The sequence below is a fragment of the Ophidiomyces ophidiicola genome, assembly GCF_022830035.1.
Source record: "Ophidiomyces ophidiicola strain CBS 122913 chromosome Unknown scaffold_3, whole genome shotgun sequence".
Lineage (NCBI taxonomy): Eukaryota > Fungi > Ascomycota > Eurotiomycetes > Onygenales > Onygenaceae > Ophidiomyces > Ophidiomyces ophidiicola.
In genome coordinates this window covers 186,060-201,882 of record NW_026054643.1, presented here as the reverse complement: position 1 = coordinate 201,882, position 15,823 = coordinate 186,060, and the positions used below count along the sequence as shown (strand labels likewise).

At 46.1% G+C, this 15,823-nt stretch overlaps 6 protein-coding genes across 6 annotated transcripts; 3 read left to right on the top strand and 3 right to left on the bottom strand.

Moving 5' to 3' along the window:
* Positions 1-961: 961 nt before the first annotated feature.
* Positions 962-1,243, top strand: LOZ57_001122 (uncharacterized protein; the record flags this gene model as incomplete). The annotated part of the gene is made up of 1 exon (XM_049250214.1): positions 962-1,243. One exon carries the CDS (start codon positions 962-964, stop codon positions 1,241-1,243), a length of 282 nt encoding a protein of 93 aa, XP_049110574.1.
* A 248-nt stretch (positions 1,244-1,491) lies between these two features.
* On the bottom strand, positions 1,492-2,298 carry LOZ57_001121 (uncharacterized protein; the record flags this gene model as incomplete). Its single annotated transcript, XM_049250213.1, has 3 exons — positions 1,492-1,790; positions 1,860-1,978; positions 2,039-2,298. 3 exons carry the CDS (start codon positions 2,296-2,298, stop codon positions 1,492-1,494), a joined length of 678 nt encoding a protein of 225 aa, XP_049110573.1.
* A 1,400-nt stretch (positions 2,299-3,698) lies between these two features.
* On the bottom strand, positions 3,699-6,515 carry DPS1 (aspartate--tRNA ligase dps1; the record flags this gene model as incomplete). The annotated part of the gene is made up of 1 exon (XM_049250212.1): positions 3,699-6,515. The coding sequence occupies one exon, from the start codon at positions 6,513-6,515 to the stop codon at positions 3,699-3,701; it is 2,817 nt and encodes a 938-aa protein (XP_049110572.1).
* Positions 6,516-9,379: 2,864 nt separating this feature from the next.
* Positions 9,380-10,588, top strand: LOZ57_001119 (uncharacterized protein; the record flags this gene model as incomplete). The annotated part of the gene is made up of 1 exon (XM_049250211.1): positions 9,380-10,588. The coding sequence occupies one exon, from the start codon at positions 9,380-9,382 to the stop codon at positions 10,586-10,588; it is 1,209 nt and encodes a 402-aa protein (XP_049110571.1).
* A 920-nt stretch (positions 10,589-11,508) lies between these two features.
* LOZ57_001118 (uncharacterized protein) lies at positions 11,509-12,597 on the top strand (the record flags this gene model as incomplete). Its single annotated transcript, XM_049250210.1, has 1 exon — positions 11,509-12,597. One exon carries the CDS (start codon positions 11,509-11,511, stop codon positions 12,595-12,597), a length of 1,089 nt encoding a protein of 362 aa, XP_049110570.1.
* A 605-nt stretch (positions 12,598-13,202) lies between these two features.
* Positions 13,203-15,365, bottom strand: RRN3 (DNA independent RNA polymerase I transcription factor; the record flags this gene model as incomplete). Its single annotated transcript, XM_049250209.1, has 2 exons — positions 13,203-14,659; positions 14,723-15,365. The coding sequence occupies 2 exons, from the start codon at positions 15,363-15,365 to the stop codon at positions 13,203-13,205; spliced, it is 2,100 nt and encodes a 699-aa protein (XP_049110569.1).
* Positions 15,366-15,823: the final 458 nt, after the last annotated feature.

The window sequence follows — 15,823 nt, the reverse complement described above, 5'->3', positions numbered from 1 at the left end:
TGTATTGTACCATCGGTGTGTCCTTGTCTCTTTGCTGCTGAGGTCGCCATTGCCATGTGCTTCCTCAACTGGACTCTTGTTCTGCTATGATTCATAGGAGGCTAGATAGGTTTTAAACATAATTTAAGCAGCTTCATTTTTTACCTCCGTTCAATGTAAATTCAATGTAAATTAGCCATGTAACTACTCTGCATGTAGTTATGTATTTCAGGCAGGACATGGACGAAATGTAGTCCGAACGCTTAATACGCCCCTAATCCATCAGGTCTGGTTCTCAAAATGGCCGTGTCTAGGACCCCTCATGTCAGTGCCTATTTCTACAGTAGGGGATAGTACCTCTATTGTATCCCCTGCATTCCACCCACTAGCCATTGGGAACCCTAAAGACGTACTACCTACCTCTGAACAAGTTTGCAAAGTAGTCAGTCAGTATCCTTACGCGAAACAAAATAACTTGTTGTTTCATTTTGAATTTGCATTGATATCCTACGGTACACGCCGCCCGGTTGGCCACATATGCTGGCGAGAACGGGTTTTATTTTCACTGTTGACCCTACCAATTAACTACTGACAAAGCCACCACATTCCTCCAGGATCGAATTCTATGCGTCCCCAATGACCAGCACGAAAGGGCCGTCGAGCTCTTCAAGTCGCGTCAAGATATATTGGAATCTTGTGGATCCCGCCCTCTATCCAATTAAAATTTGCTGAATCATAAATACCCACGTTTCAAGGGTGCTGGGAGGAAAAACTTTTGGCTACTCGTACCAGCGAGCTACTGTCGCCTAGAATGTGCGCCAGAACATATAGAATGCAGCCAAGGTATGCTTATGGGCATACTATGAGAAGAAATACCACTTATCCTTGAGTTAGGAGGTCTACCATACCCAAAGCTTAATATTTATGTACAAAGCCTCATTGACACCAGAAATTTACTAGACTTGAGGATCTAGTTGACGGGATGGATCTTTCGGAAGACTGGGGAGGCGAAAACTTGAACCTCGACGGTAATAAAGATTCTGATTGGGCGCAGAACTATATTGAGGTTCTGAAAGACAATGGGGTTGAGGATATGTGGATCCTGATAGACCCTAACCCGTCTCCTAGACGAGAGCTCTGGAAGAAATGTGTGCAGAGCAAGCAAAGGCGTATGGGGTGGAAATATTCACCTGAGATATATGCTACACGGTTCCGAAAGTTTGGGTCTAAGAATCCGCGGTTACGAAATAGACCAGGATTATAGCTAGTGGCCTTCAAAGTGAGTTCTTCAGAATTTACAGTCAAGTGGCTTGCAAAAAAAGGCAGGTGTTTAGTTTTCTATTTTTACTGGTCCAAAGCCTTTTTTGATATCCATGATCTTGAGATCAGGAGGAAATGTTGATCATCAATCCCAGTAATGACAGCTAGCAGTTGCTTTATAACACTGAAACATACGGTGGCTGAAATCACGATAACAGTCATTTTCTAGAGTCTCCTGGTTATCCGTCGTACTCAACCTTCGAGTATACCACCAATCGCCTCGCGACGATAAGAGGGAAGAGATTCAAGGAAGGAGGAGACAGTATCCGACTCTAGGTTTGTTGCAAACTCTCGAATTTCGTCCGGAAATTTTTTCAGTACATGGATAATGTCTGATCTATCACGTTCGTCCTGTCTGGCTTGATATGTAGCCAATTTACCCCGAAGGAGGTAATACAGCCCAACTGCATAGATGGAGTTCGTTTCATTTCCAATTTTAGCTTGAAGTTCAATCCTATTGGTACTCAAATCTCGAGGGCTGTTTTGGAAACCTGCAAAACGAAGGAAAGATCAGTCCCCTGCAACAGACCTGATGGACTTGGGGACCATGATAGAAATACCACTTTCAATGAGGTCTATCTCAATTGGCATTGTGACAGTGCACTCATCAAAGTTTGGGCCAGTGAGAACAAACACCTTCATGATGTTGCTGAGAAGCCGGGTATTGGGTACGATAAGGCTGGGGAAGGCGCCCAGTATTAGTTCATCGCAAAGCATCATCCTTCAGGGGAGGACACACCGTTCTTCTCCTTCCACAATATCCCATAGATCACGCATTTTGCCAGGAGCTTGAAAGGCAATATCAACATCGCGGGTTTCCCGTTCCCCTCCCATTAAATTGATTGCAAAGTCGCCCATCACACCGTAAGGGACACCCGCGCGGTCAAAAAGGCTAGCCATGAAGAGCGCGGCAGACATTAAGTTCTCCATGGGAACTGCTGGGAATTTCTCCCTTTCTTCATCAGAATCATATTCTAGGAGATCGTACTTTGAAGCCATGACGATGATTGCCTAATTTTTTTCGTGGGAATTGTGGTCGACCCTAAGAATCAAAAGAGACAGGTGGCAGTGATATCTCTAGTAGATTGTCGCCCCTAGAACCGGCAAATATTTTGCGTTTCCCCAAGAAATATCATTGCACTTCTGCAGGCGATGTTTATGGATCTTTGCTTGGATGTTGTCTGAGTGCCGGGGGAGAACGCCGCACATCATGTGGTTCAGAATCTGCACACGCCAGGGTCTTCTACACCGCAGCATCCGGCTGGATGCAAGCAGGGCTGTCCACATCCATGTCCCTAGAGAAGCACCACAGCCTCCAGCCAACATCTGGCAGACAGAGCTAGTGTTAATCCTAGCTATTGTGCTGGGCAGGCAACATCATACATCCTATTAACCTTACCCCCAACAAAACCAAATGTTTGGAAGGAGGTTGCTGACGTTTATCTCAAAATGGTAGGCTATCCAGCCTAACATGCTGAATGACAGAGACTCAAACTTGGTGGCAGTGATACATACTGTCGCTCTAGGCGGTTGTCTAGTTCAAAGACTAAGCTTTCTTCTCCCACCAGGTACCATGGACTGATACATAAGTAAGAGAATAGGACTCCGCGAAATCGCTCTGAAAGGAGAAAAGGCCGAGTATACACATTAAGCCGGGGATAAAGAGAGGCAAGCCTTCCAGGTACCTACCAGAGAATGGCATACCTCTGCTTCTTTGTGTCGTTGGTGAGAGACAAGGAGAGGGTTTGGTACACCATTGGCCGCTATTTGTCGGACAGGAGGGACAAAGATCGCAATATATCAGGTCATTGGCGACCATACAAACATGAGTCATGCGCACGGCGAAAATGTAAATATTTTGGATCTTCCAGGGCTTCAAGACATGTACCATCTTGCTGTTCTTGATGCGCAAACCTCAGGCCGAGTTGCATATCGGGCCACTCAGCAACCGCCCCCACGGGCCAAAACGCAGGCAGAGGTCAAAGATACTTGTCAGTCCTGGGTAATTAAGGCTGTTCGTCAATTGGTATGTGAAGAATTTGTTGAAGAATGCTGGTATGAGAAACTGCGGCGATTAATTGACGTGGCTGTTTTGCAGAATTTTGTAGTTGAAAATTGGAATCGTCGGAGTTATTCTAGATTGCAACCTGACGCAAATTCCAGAATGATGACAAGTAGTTCAATGAAAAGTGGAGAATTATTAGTTATGACCAAAGTTTTGACAGAAATATTTGCGCGGATAACGAGTACAATTCGGCTATTGATGGATCTCTTTCTTAGATATCTATACATAGTTGATCTAAAACAATCTCACCCCCATAAATAGATTGAAACAAATAGTCATTACAAGAATATACCAACATTAAGGCTATCACGAGAAAGAAAGAATGAAATCAACTCTAGTCTTCAAAAAAGCTCAAAATGGCTCTAATCCCTTTGGTTCCCAAGCCATGTTTTGGGTATGCAATATACATGGGATCTTCAAGGGCACCTAGCTTCGCTCTAAACTCCGTTTTCCGATTCAACTTGAATTGTCTAACAATAGTATCGTATGTTTTTGACAGGAATTTTGCCTTGGTGCTGCTAATATTGTGACCCGGGGTCAAATGCGCAGTGGCTCCACCCCCAAATGTAAGTGTTTTGACGCCAGTTCGACCAGCACTCTGAATGGCATGGGTTACGATGTACTCGATGGACCCAGATGGCGAGCCGGGAAAGTCGAAACTGTATTTGACTTGCATGCCATTTCGGGGAGAGAGTTGAGCAAGGGTAACGAAAGAGCATATTTTCCCTTCATGATCAGTGGCATAGAAGTATTGCCTGTGGCGCTGGTCACGCCAGGGAGTAATTTGAGAAAGATGAATCTGTGTTCCCTTGCGGTTCGCAAGCCAATCTTGGATCCGAATATCAATCTTGTTCTGAATCTCTCCAGGAACTGCCTGGCCAAATTTAAGTGTAGTGATTTTAACGCCATTTTTTTCAGCTTGTCGGAGTTTACGGGCAATTTCACCATCTGATACCACCTGGTTGCGCGACGGGTCAACACGTTCTTCAGCGACGCAAGAGAGGCTACGCCACCCCAGCTTGTCGCCGAGAATTTCTTCAACTTCTATAGAACAAAGCAGCCAAATAGGTCTCAATTTCGTTTCCTTCTTGAGCCATCGAAGAAACTGCGTGACTATTCTTGGATATTGCGACACATCGCACAGCGGATTACCAGAGATGATGGCGTGGCCGTGAATAGGCACATAAGAAACCGCAGCGCCCGTAATAGTATCCCGCCATATTAAAAAGCGATCATCAAACCAAGAGGTAGAGGTGGAATCTCCATAATTCGCAATGAGTTCTTCCAGATCTTGCAGTTTGCGTTCCCCAGGGGTATTCGATGTTTCTGATTTGGCATCATTATCCCATGGGCGATCAAGGGTAGACGCTTCTGGGTGTCTAAGCATCGTTGTTTGATCTTGAGCTGGAAAGCTTTTAGGATCGCGGTGAAACATGGAAGCCAGTCGAATATTGCCCAGTTTCAAAATAAGCATAAGCAGTCTCTCGAGGCCGATGCCAGCACCGGCGTGTGGAGGCGCACCCCATCGAAAGCCCTCCATATATTCTTCCATAGAAGAAGGATCTACGCCCAGTTTTTTCATACGCTGCTCTAGCAGTTCTGGGTCATGGATACGCTGTCCACCGGACACAATCTCCTGGCCCCGAACAAAGATATCATACGAGTTGGTAAATCGGTCATCCTTAGGATCTGGCATCGCATAAAAGGGACGAGCTGTAGCAGGAAACTTGTCAATGATGTAATAATCGGTATGGTACTTCTCCTTAATCAAAGCACCGAGCTGAATCTCATCACGAGTTCCGAGATCTTCAAGGTCAGACAATTCATTTCCATCTTCTGATCGCCATCCGGATTCGTTAAGCATTCTGATACATTCACTGAATGTGAAAATCGGAGTTTTATCAAGCCAGACTAGGTTTTCGGAAGGAAACTGGTGTTGAATGATTCGTACTTCGCGTTGGTAATTGTCGTAAATTGCTGCAAATATTGATTTAAGTGTTTGGTCGAGAATTTCGAGGGACTCATGATAGTGCTCTTCAATAGCCATTTCGATATCTAGACCGGTATACTCTGTTAAATGGCGATGGGTGTTTGAATTTTCTGCACGAAACACAGCACCAATTTCGTAGACTCGTTCAAAATCTGCAGCGATAGCCATTTGCTTAGCAAGCTGGGGACTCTGTGCTAAAAACGCAGGTCGATTGAAATAATTCACATTAAAAACGCTGGCCCCTGATTCTGTAGCTGCACCCTGTAGCTTGGGTGTGTGTATCTCAATAAATCCATTTGCGTCTAGGGATGAACGAAAGCGGGAAGAAATCGCAGACTGAATGCGAAAAATAGACTGGGAGGTGTCGGTACGTAAATCGAGAATGCGGTTTGCTAACCTTGTCCGGTCCGGAACTCGAGTGCGTCTACCTTCGATCCTTTCTTCATCCGCAGCTGGTAACTCGGCCTCATAAACGCTGAATGGAACAGGTTCGTCTCTTCTCACAACTACATGAGATTCCTTAATCTGCACTTCGATATCGTGAATAGTTGTTCCGATGATTGGGATAGCAGGTTTTCGAAGCACGCCCTTTACTTTCAATATAGAGCCAACCCGAAGATGTTCAGCCCATTGTACCATGAGCGTGGATATCTCGCCCTCTGTCTCAGTAAGGACGCCTTGCAACGTAGCCACCTGCTGGCGAAAAACAATGAACACTAGCTTCGTGCCCATTCTGCGTATGACATGAATTCGCGCGCGGAATGTAATTTCTTGACCATCCATCGCGGAAGTGATCGCGTCGAATTGTGTGAGTATTTTCCCAAAGCGGCTCTGCGACTGCATTAAGGGTAAATCGCCATACCGCCGCCTCATCTCTTCCGTCTCCTCTTTTGCGGCTTGTTCATCTCTTTCCTTCTTTCGTGCAAGATCGATGCTAGAGTCTTCGCTTAATCTCGAGCGGGATTGTGATTTTGCCTGTTGTCGCGCTTGACGTTTAAGCTCCTTCCTGCTCATGGATTCGTTATCATCGCTCGTTTCATCACTCGAGTTGACAAACTCGCGTCCATGGATAAAATGCGAAAGGCTGTGGCGAGGCGGGATCAGCTCACTATCGGATAAACTAGCCTTCCTAATTTTGGCTATTGCATGTTTGATTGACATGGCGGTTTGTAGGCTTGTAGCTTAATCTTGATTGGAGTGATAGGCGCTGTAGAGTATCCCGGTACGAATCCAGCTGAATTGCTGATCTGGACATGAAAGTCGAAATGGAAGGGAATGCCCAAATATTTCTTGTGCAGTGAAGACTTTTTGAGACGGCGATCAGAGATGAGATGCGAGAACCTCGGATTCGAGTCTCAAGAAAATGCTAAAAAAATTCTCGAAAAAGGACAAACCCAAGCTTAATGTAAAGCGAGTTACCCTTTTCCTCGATAGTGGAAGAGTTTCCGACAGGACAGGCCAATACTGAATTGCGGAGGATTATCGCGGCAGGCAAAACCTTGGAAAACCGCGCTCCCACAGTGCTTTGCTTGGTAGAATGATACTAGATTTGGGAAATATTTGACCTGAATTTGTATAGAAAAGAGACGGATGTGAATCACCTTTTAAAGGCGCCTGATCATTTCGCGAGCATCGGAATTTGGCGGGGCGGTGATGATTGAGCTCTTATTCGATGGATCATCCACTACACGGCACAGCGCTAAAACGACATGGAGTATGGGAAAAGCTTGAGCCTGCTTGGTGCATGAGGCTTTAGGTGAATCCCAGAACCACCGTCCGGGATTCGGCTTGCTTGTCCACGGTCCAGCACATCTTCGTATCGCCGTTTGTTTCGCGGTCGCCTTCGTCATGGCTTGGCAGATCTGCGCTGGGCCATTAGTGCAGTCAGAAACTAACGTGGTAGTGATGTCATTCTCGCGGAACGGATGGCAGGCCGGCTTGAACTCTGTTACGTCATAGCCGAGTGAGCCCGTGCACCACGACTGCTGACTAAACGGCGGCTGAAGCACGTGAGCGCAAATCCAGCCCGACGAAAGATTCTTTTTGCCTTTACCGCTGATTTCAACGGCCCTCTTTGGCTTCTGTCAGAACAATGCTCGGAAGATTGCTGCAGGAGAAAGGTGCAGTAATCTGCCTAGGTGGCACAGGGAAATGGCTATTCGTATCCGATGGTCGCCAAATATGAGCATATTGAAGATGTAGAAGATCGTTATCATCGCAAATTGGAAACTATCCCACTTCAATACTTTGAAGGCTTGGCTAGAACGTTTAGTAGTAAATCGGGGATAAAAATTGGACAGCATATTGATTCACCATAGCTAGCAGTGCAAATAGGCGCTCGATAATGAAAACTCCATTTGTGTGGTGGGTTGTACCCTTGTCTTCATCCCCGATATGTCGTGTGCTGGACATAATCCCAGCGTCGCATATGGCGATATTGTATCTTACCCAAAGCTGGCATATAGCTATGTATGAATTCTATGTATGTGCAAATACTTGGAGAGTATGTAGTTGTTGGGTGAAAGGGCCTTTGAGTAACTAGCAACTCTATATATTCTGTGAAGTGCCATAGAGTGCCGGTAAATATCTCGTCAAATCAATGGGTGCCTTGGCGTGAGCAATCTGCTCTCTTGCCGCCATGAGGTGGCCACAAAGAAGATAGACTAGGCCACATGGCATTAAAGGCAGTTGAGTGGGGTTAACAGCCATTACCTAGGAAAGGATTGGCAATGGGTCGAGGAAAGAAATGAGAGGACATCACGACACGCAGCTTTATCGGTAAACAGGATAAGGTACGTTCCTAGCGTGGAATAGAATGGGAAGAAGGCGCAGCTGGCAATGCTCATGGTGGAGGTGGTCGTTTTAGACACAAGTAGGAACTAGAAAGCGAGGAAGCGCTGAGGTCGCGTTCGCCTAAAGAAAAAAGTCAAGGGGCAGAAAGAATAGGACTGAATAAAGATGGTCATGTCCGTACGTACATGCATTGATCCCGGGACAATGCAGGCTGCCGGTGGATGCAGCTGACGACGAAGAGATATTATTTATTATTAAATTTAATTGTACGGAGTACGGCGCGGTACTCCGTAGTTAACCGTACAGGCTTTTCTTGAAGCCAAGCTTTCGGGCCGTCTGGCTGAACCCTAAACTCAGATGAACGGTCTGATACGAACAGTCACCCATCTGGCATGGGCTGACGATAGAGAGATAGGCAGTACCAACCACGAGACTAGTTAGCTGAGGCATGTGATTTACTTTGACCAGCCACGGAGTAGCCCGGTTTCTAATCAGTGGCGCTCCTGAAAACGCACAAGGCCAAAGTCGGGTGGGGATATGTTGAATTCTACGAGAAAGTGAGCGATCTTCAAGCCTTGGATTAATATAGGTTAGGCTGGGCAAATGAGGGGCTGTTAGGTCCCTTTGTTTGGTATCTGCGATGGAGTGGGGGTTTTGGTGAACAGCCGGGCTGGCAGCGTAGAGTATATTCTATAAAGTACGGAGTAATATAATAGTAGTTATAATAATAGTGCTGGCAGTACTCCGTATTTTTTTCTTTAGCAATCCCGTATTTCAGACACATAGCATTTGAAGATTCGTACTCCGTAGAAGGGTCTTGAAAAGAAGTTACAAGTTTAAATATGGTCTAAATGATCGGCCAGGGGTCTTACATATTCAGCTTAGTCCGGTCTCCTCTCACAAATCAGATTACAGAGTACATGTCGCGGGCCTCGTCGAATTCCACATTTTGGATACGAGTTGGATCGACTGAATGAATCCTTGTACGGAGTCTTTGTGATATGTGCAATTGGTCATATTTCAAAGCTCAACTCACCTGCTAGTCACAGTTTGGGCGGCCCAAGCTGCATGTCTCTTGGGCATGGACATGGCATCTTCCAAAGGCCTAGCCAGCTATTTCTCCATTTTTTAATCCCTTAGTACCCAGAAAAACCTCTGTTTCTTTTATCCACTTCATCTATAACCGCATTGACATTCTTCGAGCGGTATCAGACACATATCTTGTTCCCATAATGGCCTCAGCTACTTCTACTGATGGAAGCGTCGCTAAAGGCGACAATGGGCTCTTTACCGAACCGTATCGTGCGTTGAATCGCGCATTTCACTTCTCTGATGAAAACCAAGCTGGATGGTGGAGAGCAACAGGGCCTATCTTCGCGAAATTTCTCCATGACGGTGGTTATGATGTTGGCCGACAATTCGAGTACCTAGCTTTTATCCGTGAGCATCTCTACCCACACCTTGGGCCTGCTTTAGGAACAAGGCGCGTTTTCCCTAATCCATCCACTGGGGACCCGGATTTCGAATTAAGTATGAATTTCCAAAAATCAAAGTCAACAGCCCGCATATGCTTCTTACCAGTTGTCCGGGTTCCGGTAGCTGATGGCGAGGACGATTATCTGCCTTCAGCCACTCCAATTTTAAAAACACTCAAACCCGCATTGAACCATTTTGGATATTCCACCACATTATATGACGCTATGAAACCGCACTTGGAGGCATCTGACGAAGAAAGGGATGTGCTTCGGGAAAAGGGCTTCATTAAAGCGAAGCTTTTTGAGCTACAGACGACAATGGCGTTTGATTTTCGCCATGAGGGGCCACTAGTAGCGAAGGTGTATATGTTTCCAACCTTGAAGTCTCAAGTAACGGGAACCCCCGAATCGCAGCTGCTTCTCGGGGCAGCACGTGCCGCCGACCCGACAGGTCAGGTATTCCCGGCCTTATCTTTGGTTGAAGAATATTTTGCTACTTCCGTGGGCAAGGGCTTTGGTGATACCTCATGCACGGCGGCTCCCTGGAGTATTTCGTTTGACATGCTAGAGCCTAAACAAAGCCGCATCAAGATTTACGCAATTGAACTGCAAGTTGACATGGATCGGCTTGAGGCACACTGGACTATGGGCGGCCGACTGAATGAGCCTGGGCATTTGAAAGGCCTTGAGCATGCGAAGGACTTGTTTCGAAGGTTGCAAATACCTGAGGGGCGGCGACAGATGGCGAATGACTATCCACATTTCAAGGACCCGACCACTTTGAACCCATTAGTAGTGAATTGGGAATTACAGCCGGGAAATCCTATTCCAAAGCCCAAAGTATACTTTTCCCTTAGGGGTCTGAGCGATACGGACAATGCCGCTGCAATTACCGGGTTCTTTTCATCATTAGGATGGAAGGATCACGCAGAAAACTATACGAGAAACCTGCGATCATACTTGTAAGTCGTGTCCCCAAAACTGGAAGGTTGCCATCCTATATAGGACAATACAACTGACCTCGGGATGAAAATCAGCCCTAACACGCCCATCGACAAAACAACCCTGGCTCAGGCATGGATTAGCTTTGCCTATTCTGAAGAAAATGGGCCCTATATGACCTTTTACTCGCAGGACCTAGATCCCACTCTATGTCGCGATCCGCGTTGATTCAAAGGAACGGCAGTCTGACAAAGCATTAGACGTAGAATCGAGAGGATGTGCCCCATTAGTCTAGGTTGCCCTGAAAGAAAACCTTATGTATATGTCATAGTTTGCAATTCGAGCCAGGCACGCGTCGTACAAAGGGTCAAACTTCCTCTGTGCTGTGGTCCATATTTCGGGGATGATACTGCAGGCTATACAGACGACCAGGTAGATTAGTAGGATATATATAATCGCTCACTTACCATCCCCCTTAGCTGGCTCAATAGCGAGCCGGGCTTCTCTCAGATCCTGCGTTGCATTGAACGGAGTAGTGAGCGGGTAGTTGCGGCGACACTGCTAATCCGGGCAAGATGAGTCAGCATAGAAAGATGACATCATCTTGAAAACACCCAAAGACCAATTCTCCCTTTCGAAGACGAACTTGCTGCCAGGCTGGCCGTCAAGCAAGAGGCGGTTTCGCTTACCAGTGTGGAAGAGCTGCCGACTCCGACTCAATTGGCCATCCGGTTCTCCCCGGCCAATGCTAAGCTTTTTTCACTAGATGACTCGGGCCGGCCTCGAACCGACACTTTGCCACGACATTGGTCCTGGTGAATATATTATTCTTAGATCCTGCCGCTGCTGATCAGGAGTACCGTGCATGGAGAATTCATCACCCCTTTCACCAGCTATGTTGTGAGAGTGGACCGTGAGATACAATAATTCGACCAGATTTCGCAATGGCAGCGGCATTATCGAAAGGCGGCCGAGCGTGGCTGCTGATAAAGGCCGTCGTCCTTCGCATTCTGATGCGTATTGGAATGTTCTTCCACGGATTTCCTCTGCCTGGGCCGTTGGACGCACACTTCACTCGCAAGCTGCCGCGGCGTTTTCCGTATTCGCAATCTGTGAAGCTCCATTTCTACACGCCGAAAGACTATGCAAAGGCATCCTCGCAGGGCACGAAATACCCTGTAGTTGTGAATTTCCACGGCGGCGGTTTTTGCTTGGGAAGAGCGACGGATGATGTTCGATGGGCGCATATTGTGAACAAAACCGCAAACGCTGTCGTCGTGAGCGTGGATTACCGACTAGCGCCAGAGCACCCATTCCCCGCGGCCGTGGACGATGGTGTCGACGCCTTGCTTTATCTACAAGACCATGCGGAAGAACTATATCTTGACACTACACGGATCACTCTTACAGGGTTTTCTGCCGGTGGCAATCTGGCATTTTCGGTGCCCCTTCGTTTACAATCCCACTTCACAGAACTGGGCTATGACAGCGCGAATTCCAGTAGACCAGACCTTCTCAGGAACGATTCTACTCACAAACTCCTTACCGCCACCACAAACACCCACCCGAATATGCAAATTGTTTCTATAGTCTCCTGGTACCCTATCCTCGACTTTGTTCTATCCCGAGAAATTCGGCGTAACCGATGTGCTTTCCCTGGAAAGTCTCTCTCCCCAGTGCTCACAGACCTTTTTGATAATAGCTATCTACCAGACCATGTCGATCGCGCGTCACCTTTTGCTTCTCCCATCCATGCGTCCGACCAAATGCTTGCCGATGCCCTGCCTCACGACGTCTTCATATACATGTGTGAATGGGATATGCTACTGCATGAAGGCAAGCAGTTTGTCCAGCGATTAGAAAATCAGGGGAAAAAGGTGCGATCGATGATGATAGAACAGTCAAAACATGCGTGGGATAAATCGGCGAATCCGTTTAGGGACCAAGGAAAGATCGATGTCTTTTATTTGGCTGCAGCAGAACATATGAAAACAATTTTTCAAAGGGGAAGTGGGAGAGAACTAAATGCTTGATATAATACAACACTCCAATACTTTCCTCAAGTTACATGTTCACATCCCACAATATTTTGTTGACTATTTGATAGACTGGATTGTCAGGTCGGTTCAAATATATGTTAGACTATGCCTGTGGTTTGAAATAGATTATTAATTTTTTTTCCATTCTTAATGTTAATTCTTTTACATCCACATATGTAAATTAAGTACCGTACAAGCAGCCGAAGGTAGATAATAACTGCCGCCATCCAAGGATTTACCACTGTGCAATCCACAATTCCTTCAAATGTCTCTCAAACATTCTTGTCATAATGAGTGGCTTCGTATTTCCATGTTAGCGTCGTTGGAATATATTTCAAATACTGCTCTTTGCAAAAAAAGAAAAAAAAAAAAAAAAACAGATTTAACGTAACCGCTATTGCCTTGAAATTGTAAGGCTAGCACCGATGCGACGATCAAATTTGTAACCGGCTCGATGATTCAAACTCTCAGTAGATTTCCCGCTTCTTGAAAATAGCGCCTGTAGTCGCGTGCCCATAAATATTCGGCGGGTAATGCTCAAGTGGGATTGGTAGACATCAGTCAAAAAGGCAGATAATTCAGTGCGTCTCCTTTTGGATTTAGCATCCAATTTCATCCTCGTCCGTCTCTGTTGCGTGACCAATCTCTGCATCCTCGACATCCCGATCGTCGGTATCATCCCCATCGCCGTCCTCATTTCTTAATCCTGGTACGCCACGCCATTCTACGTAGTCACCCTCCAACCACCGTCGACTCCGTGGCAAATTGTATGGATCAAACGGAAAGTAGGTGTCTAATTGCGGGCCCAAATCGTTATTGGAAAGCGCTTCGCGCTCCATTTGTCCGAATCGTGAATCCATACAAATTGTATTGAAAGAGAATATTCGAATTCGCTTGTTGGTCTCAAGGAGCGGGAAGACGTACATGAAGCCAACATGGTGAGCGATGCGGGAAAATTCGCGAACAATGGAGGGCGAACAAATTTTTAAGGGATTGAGCTTTGAGTGGATGGTAGCGTGGAGGACGTCGCTGATATTGGGCGGAAAATGAACTTGGTCTAAGTCAAGTTCATTGTGATTAGTGAAATTCTCCTCTTGCGCGGCCGTGGTGAGATCTCTCCAACGAAAACAGAAGATGTAAAGGACAGCTTGAGTGGTTGCGTAGAATGTTGCATATCGACGTAGATCTGGTCCTCGGCAGGTAGGTTCGTATTCAACGACAAGATTTCGTAAATGAGTGCAAAGGAGGTCAAACACATCACGCACAACTTCGCTGCTCACATGCGCACCCCTTGCAACAAAGCTCGCGAGATAAGCGGCAGCATTTTGTCGAAGAGCAGGAGGATGCGACTTGCTAAATATAATCTGAATGCAAGCAGCGGCAAATCGATCAATGAGAACAGGAGAAGATTGAGAATAATGAAAAAGAAGAAACTGAGAGTGACGGGAGCGATAGGTAGGAAGAATGATTTTCTGAAAGTGGCTAAGGAGGAGGTCTAGAGTACTTTCTTTGTCATCCACGCTCCCATGGTTAAAAGGACCAGAGTAGTATTCAAACAATAAATCAAGCATGTAATCAATTTTGTTAATATTGTCTTTCACTGTTTTATATCGTTGAATCTCAATATTAGTGGCATCTTCATCACTCGTGACACTCTCGGCAACATCGTCATCATCATCATCTTCTTCAAGAGCAAATCGTTCTGCTGTTATCTCGTCATGAAGTTTCTCTTCATCCCCATATTCATCCTCAAAGTCGTCTAAATCGACTTGAATTTGCACATCAAGCTTGACTAGTTTATCAGTAATAAGAGCAAGAACATCCGAGCGCAGCTCAGGCGCGTAGTCAATGAGCTTGATTAAATTTCGAGTAAACGCAATGTGTGACTTCGCTGTGTCTGTATCATGCGGGAAGGTAGAAGAGAGGATTGGGGACAAGGTGACACTGCCAGCAGGAATTAGGTGCACGATATATTGAATTGCGAGATGTGTTCTATCATAGATTTCGGAATTCCGTACAATAGGGTATCCAGGGAGTCTACCAGTGCCAGAGGGAACTATAATAAAGGAGTGATTAGCAACCGTGGCATCACTTTAGAGGAATGCTGGTTTATGCTCACCATGATGTAACTTGTTCGCAAGCATCTTAAGCACAGCAGTTAGATATCCGCCACGTGCAGCAGCCAAAGTGCCTAGAAACCTAACATATAGTCTTACATATGCCTCGTCCCTCCCAAGCCACTCGCTTGTCAGTACCGCATGTACAAGGCCGCTGCAAGTCCCGTCAAGTGCGGAAACATTGGACCACAATCCTAAAAGGTGGTTTTTTAACGAAGTGTGTGTCGGCAAATCATATACGGGGGATCCATTCTCCTCGAGTACTTTTGGATCGACAGAAAATAATTCCTTTAAGCGATCATATCCTTCACTATCGCCAGCCAAATGCCGTTGTATAACACGCCTGACTTCCTCTCTCACCAAAGTGGTGCTTTTCTCGTTACACCGAGATTCCACGCCGCCACAGTCAGCTTTTATCTTGTTATCAGAATCGGGCGTATCGATTTCAAAAGTTACCCGAGCACGCTTTTTATTGGAAGGTAGCCAGGAGCAAGAATCCGAAGCCGTTGAGATTTCAGAAGCTAAACTCATGTCTATCTTGCGTTTTTGGCCACAAGTCGTCCGCGTTTTTAAAATCGATTTGGAGGGTATCGGTAGGGGAGGAGTCGGTAGGGTAGTACGGCTTGTAGAGGAGAACTTAGCCATTGTGCATGAGCGAGCAATCGACATCGTAAATAGAGGGCGGAAGGTCAGCTGCAGACGCGTAGCGTACTTTATGTAGCGAATATCACAAGATACAAAGAAATGTCAGGGCCCAAAGCAAGCTACTTCCATCACGGAACAGAAAGTCGTAGATTGTGCGTAATGACTAAACTGTAGGGTGGTTGAACAGCCGTTGTAGTAAGAAGCATCTCCAGCGGCATTCCGCGAAACGCGCGCTCTAGGTATAGAAGCCACAGAAAGGGTTATCAAAATAAATCAAAATATCTGCGGTGGCCACAAGCCAGGTAATTAGATCAAAATAAAACAAACATAAGAGCAGATGTACAGAGTACAGAGTACTTCATACGAAATAATTAATTGTCTGCCGGCGCCACAACATGCGATCGCAGAGAATCCCACAAAAAACTTCAAAGACCATGCTGAAATATTACTAAGCACCA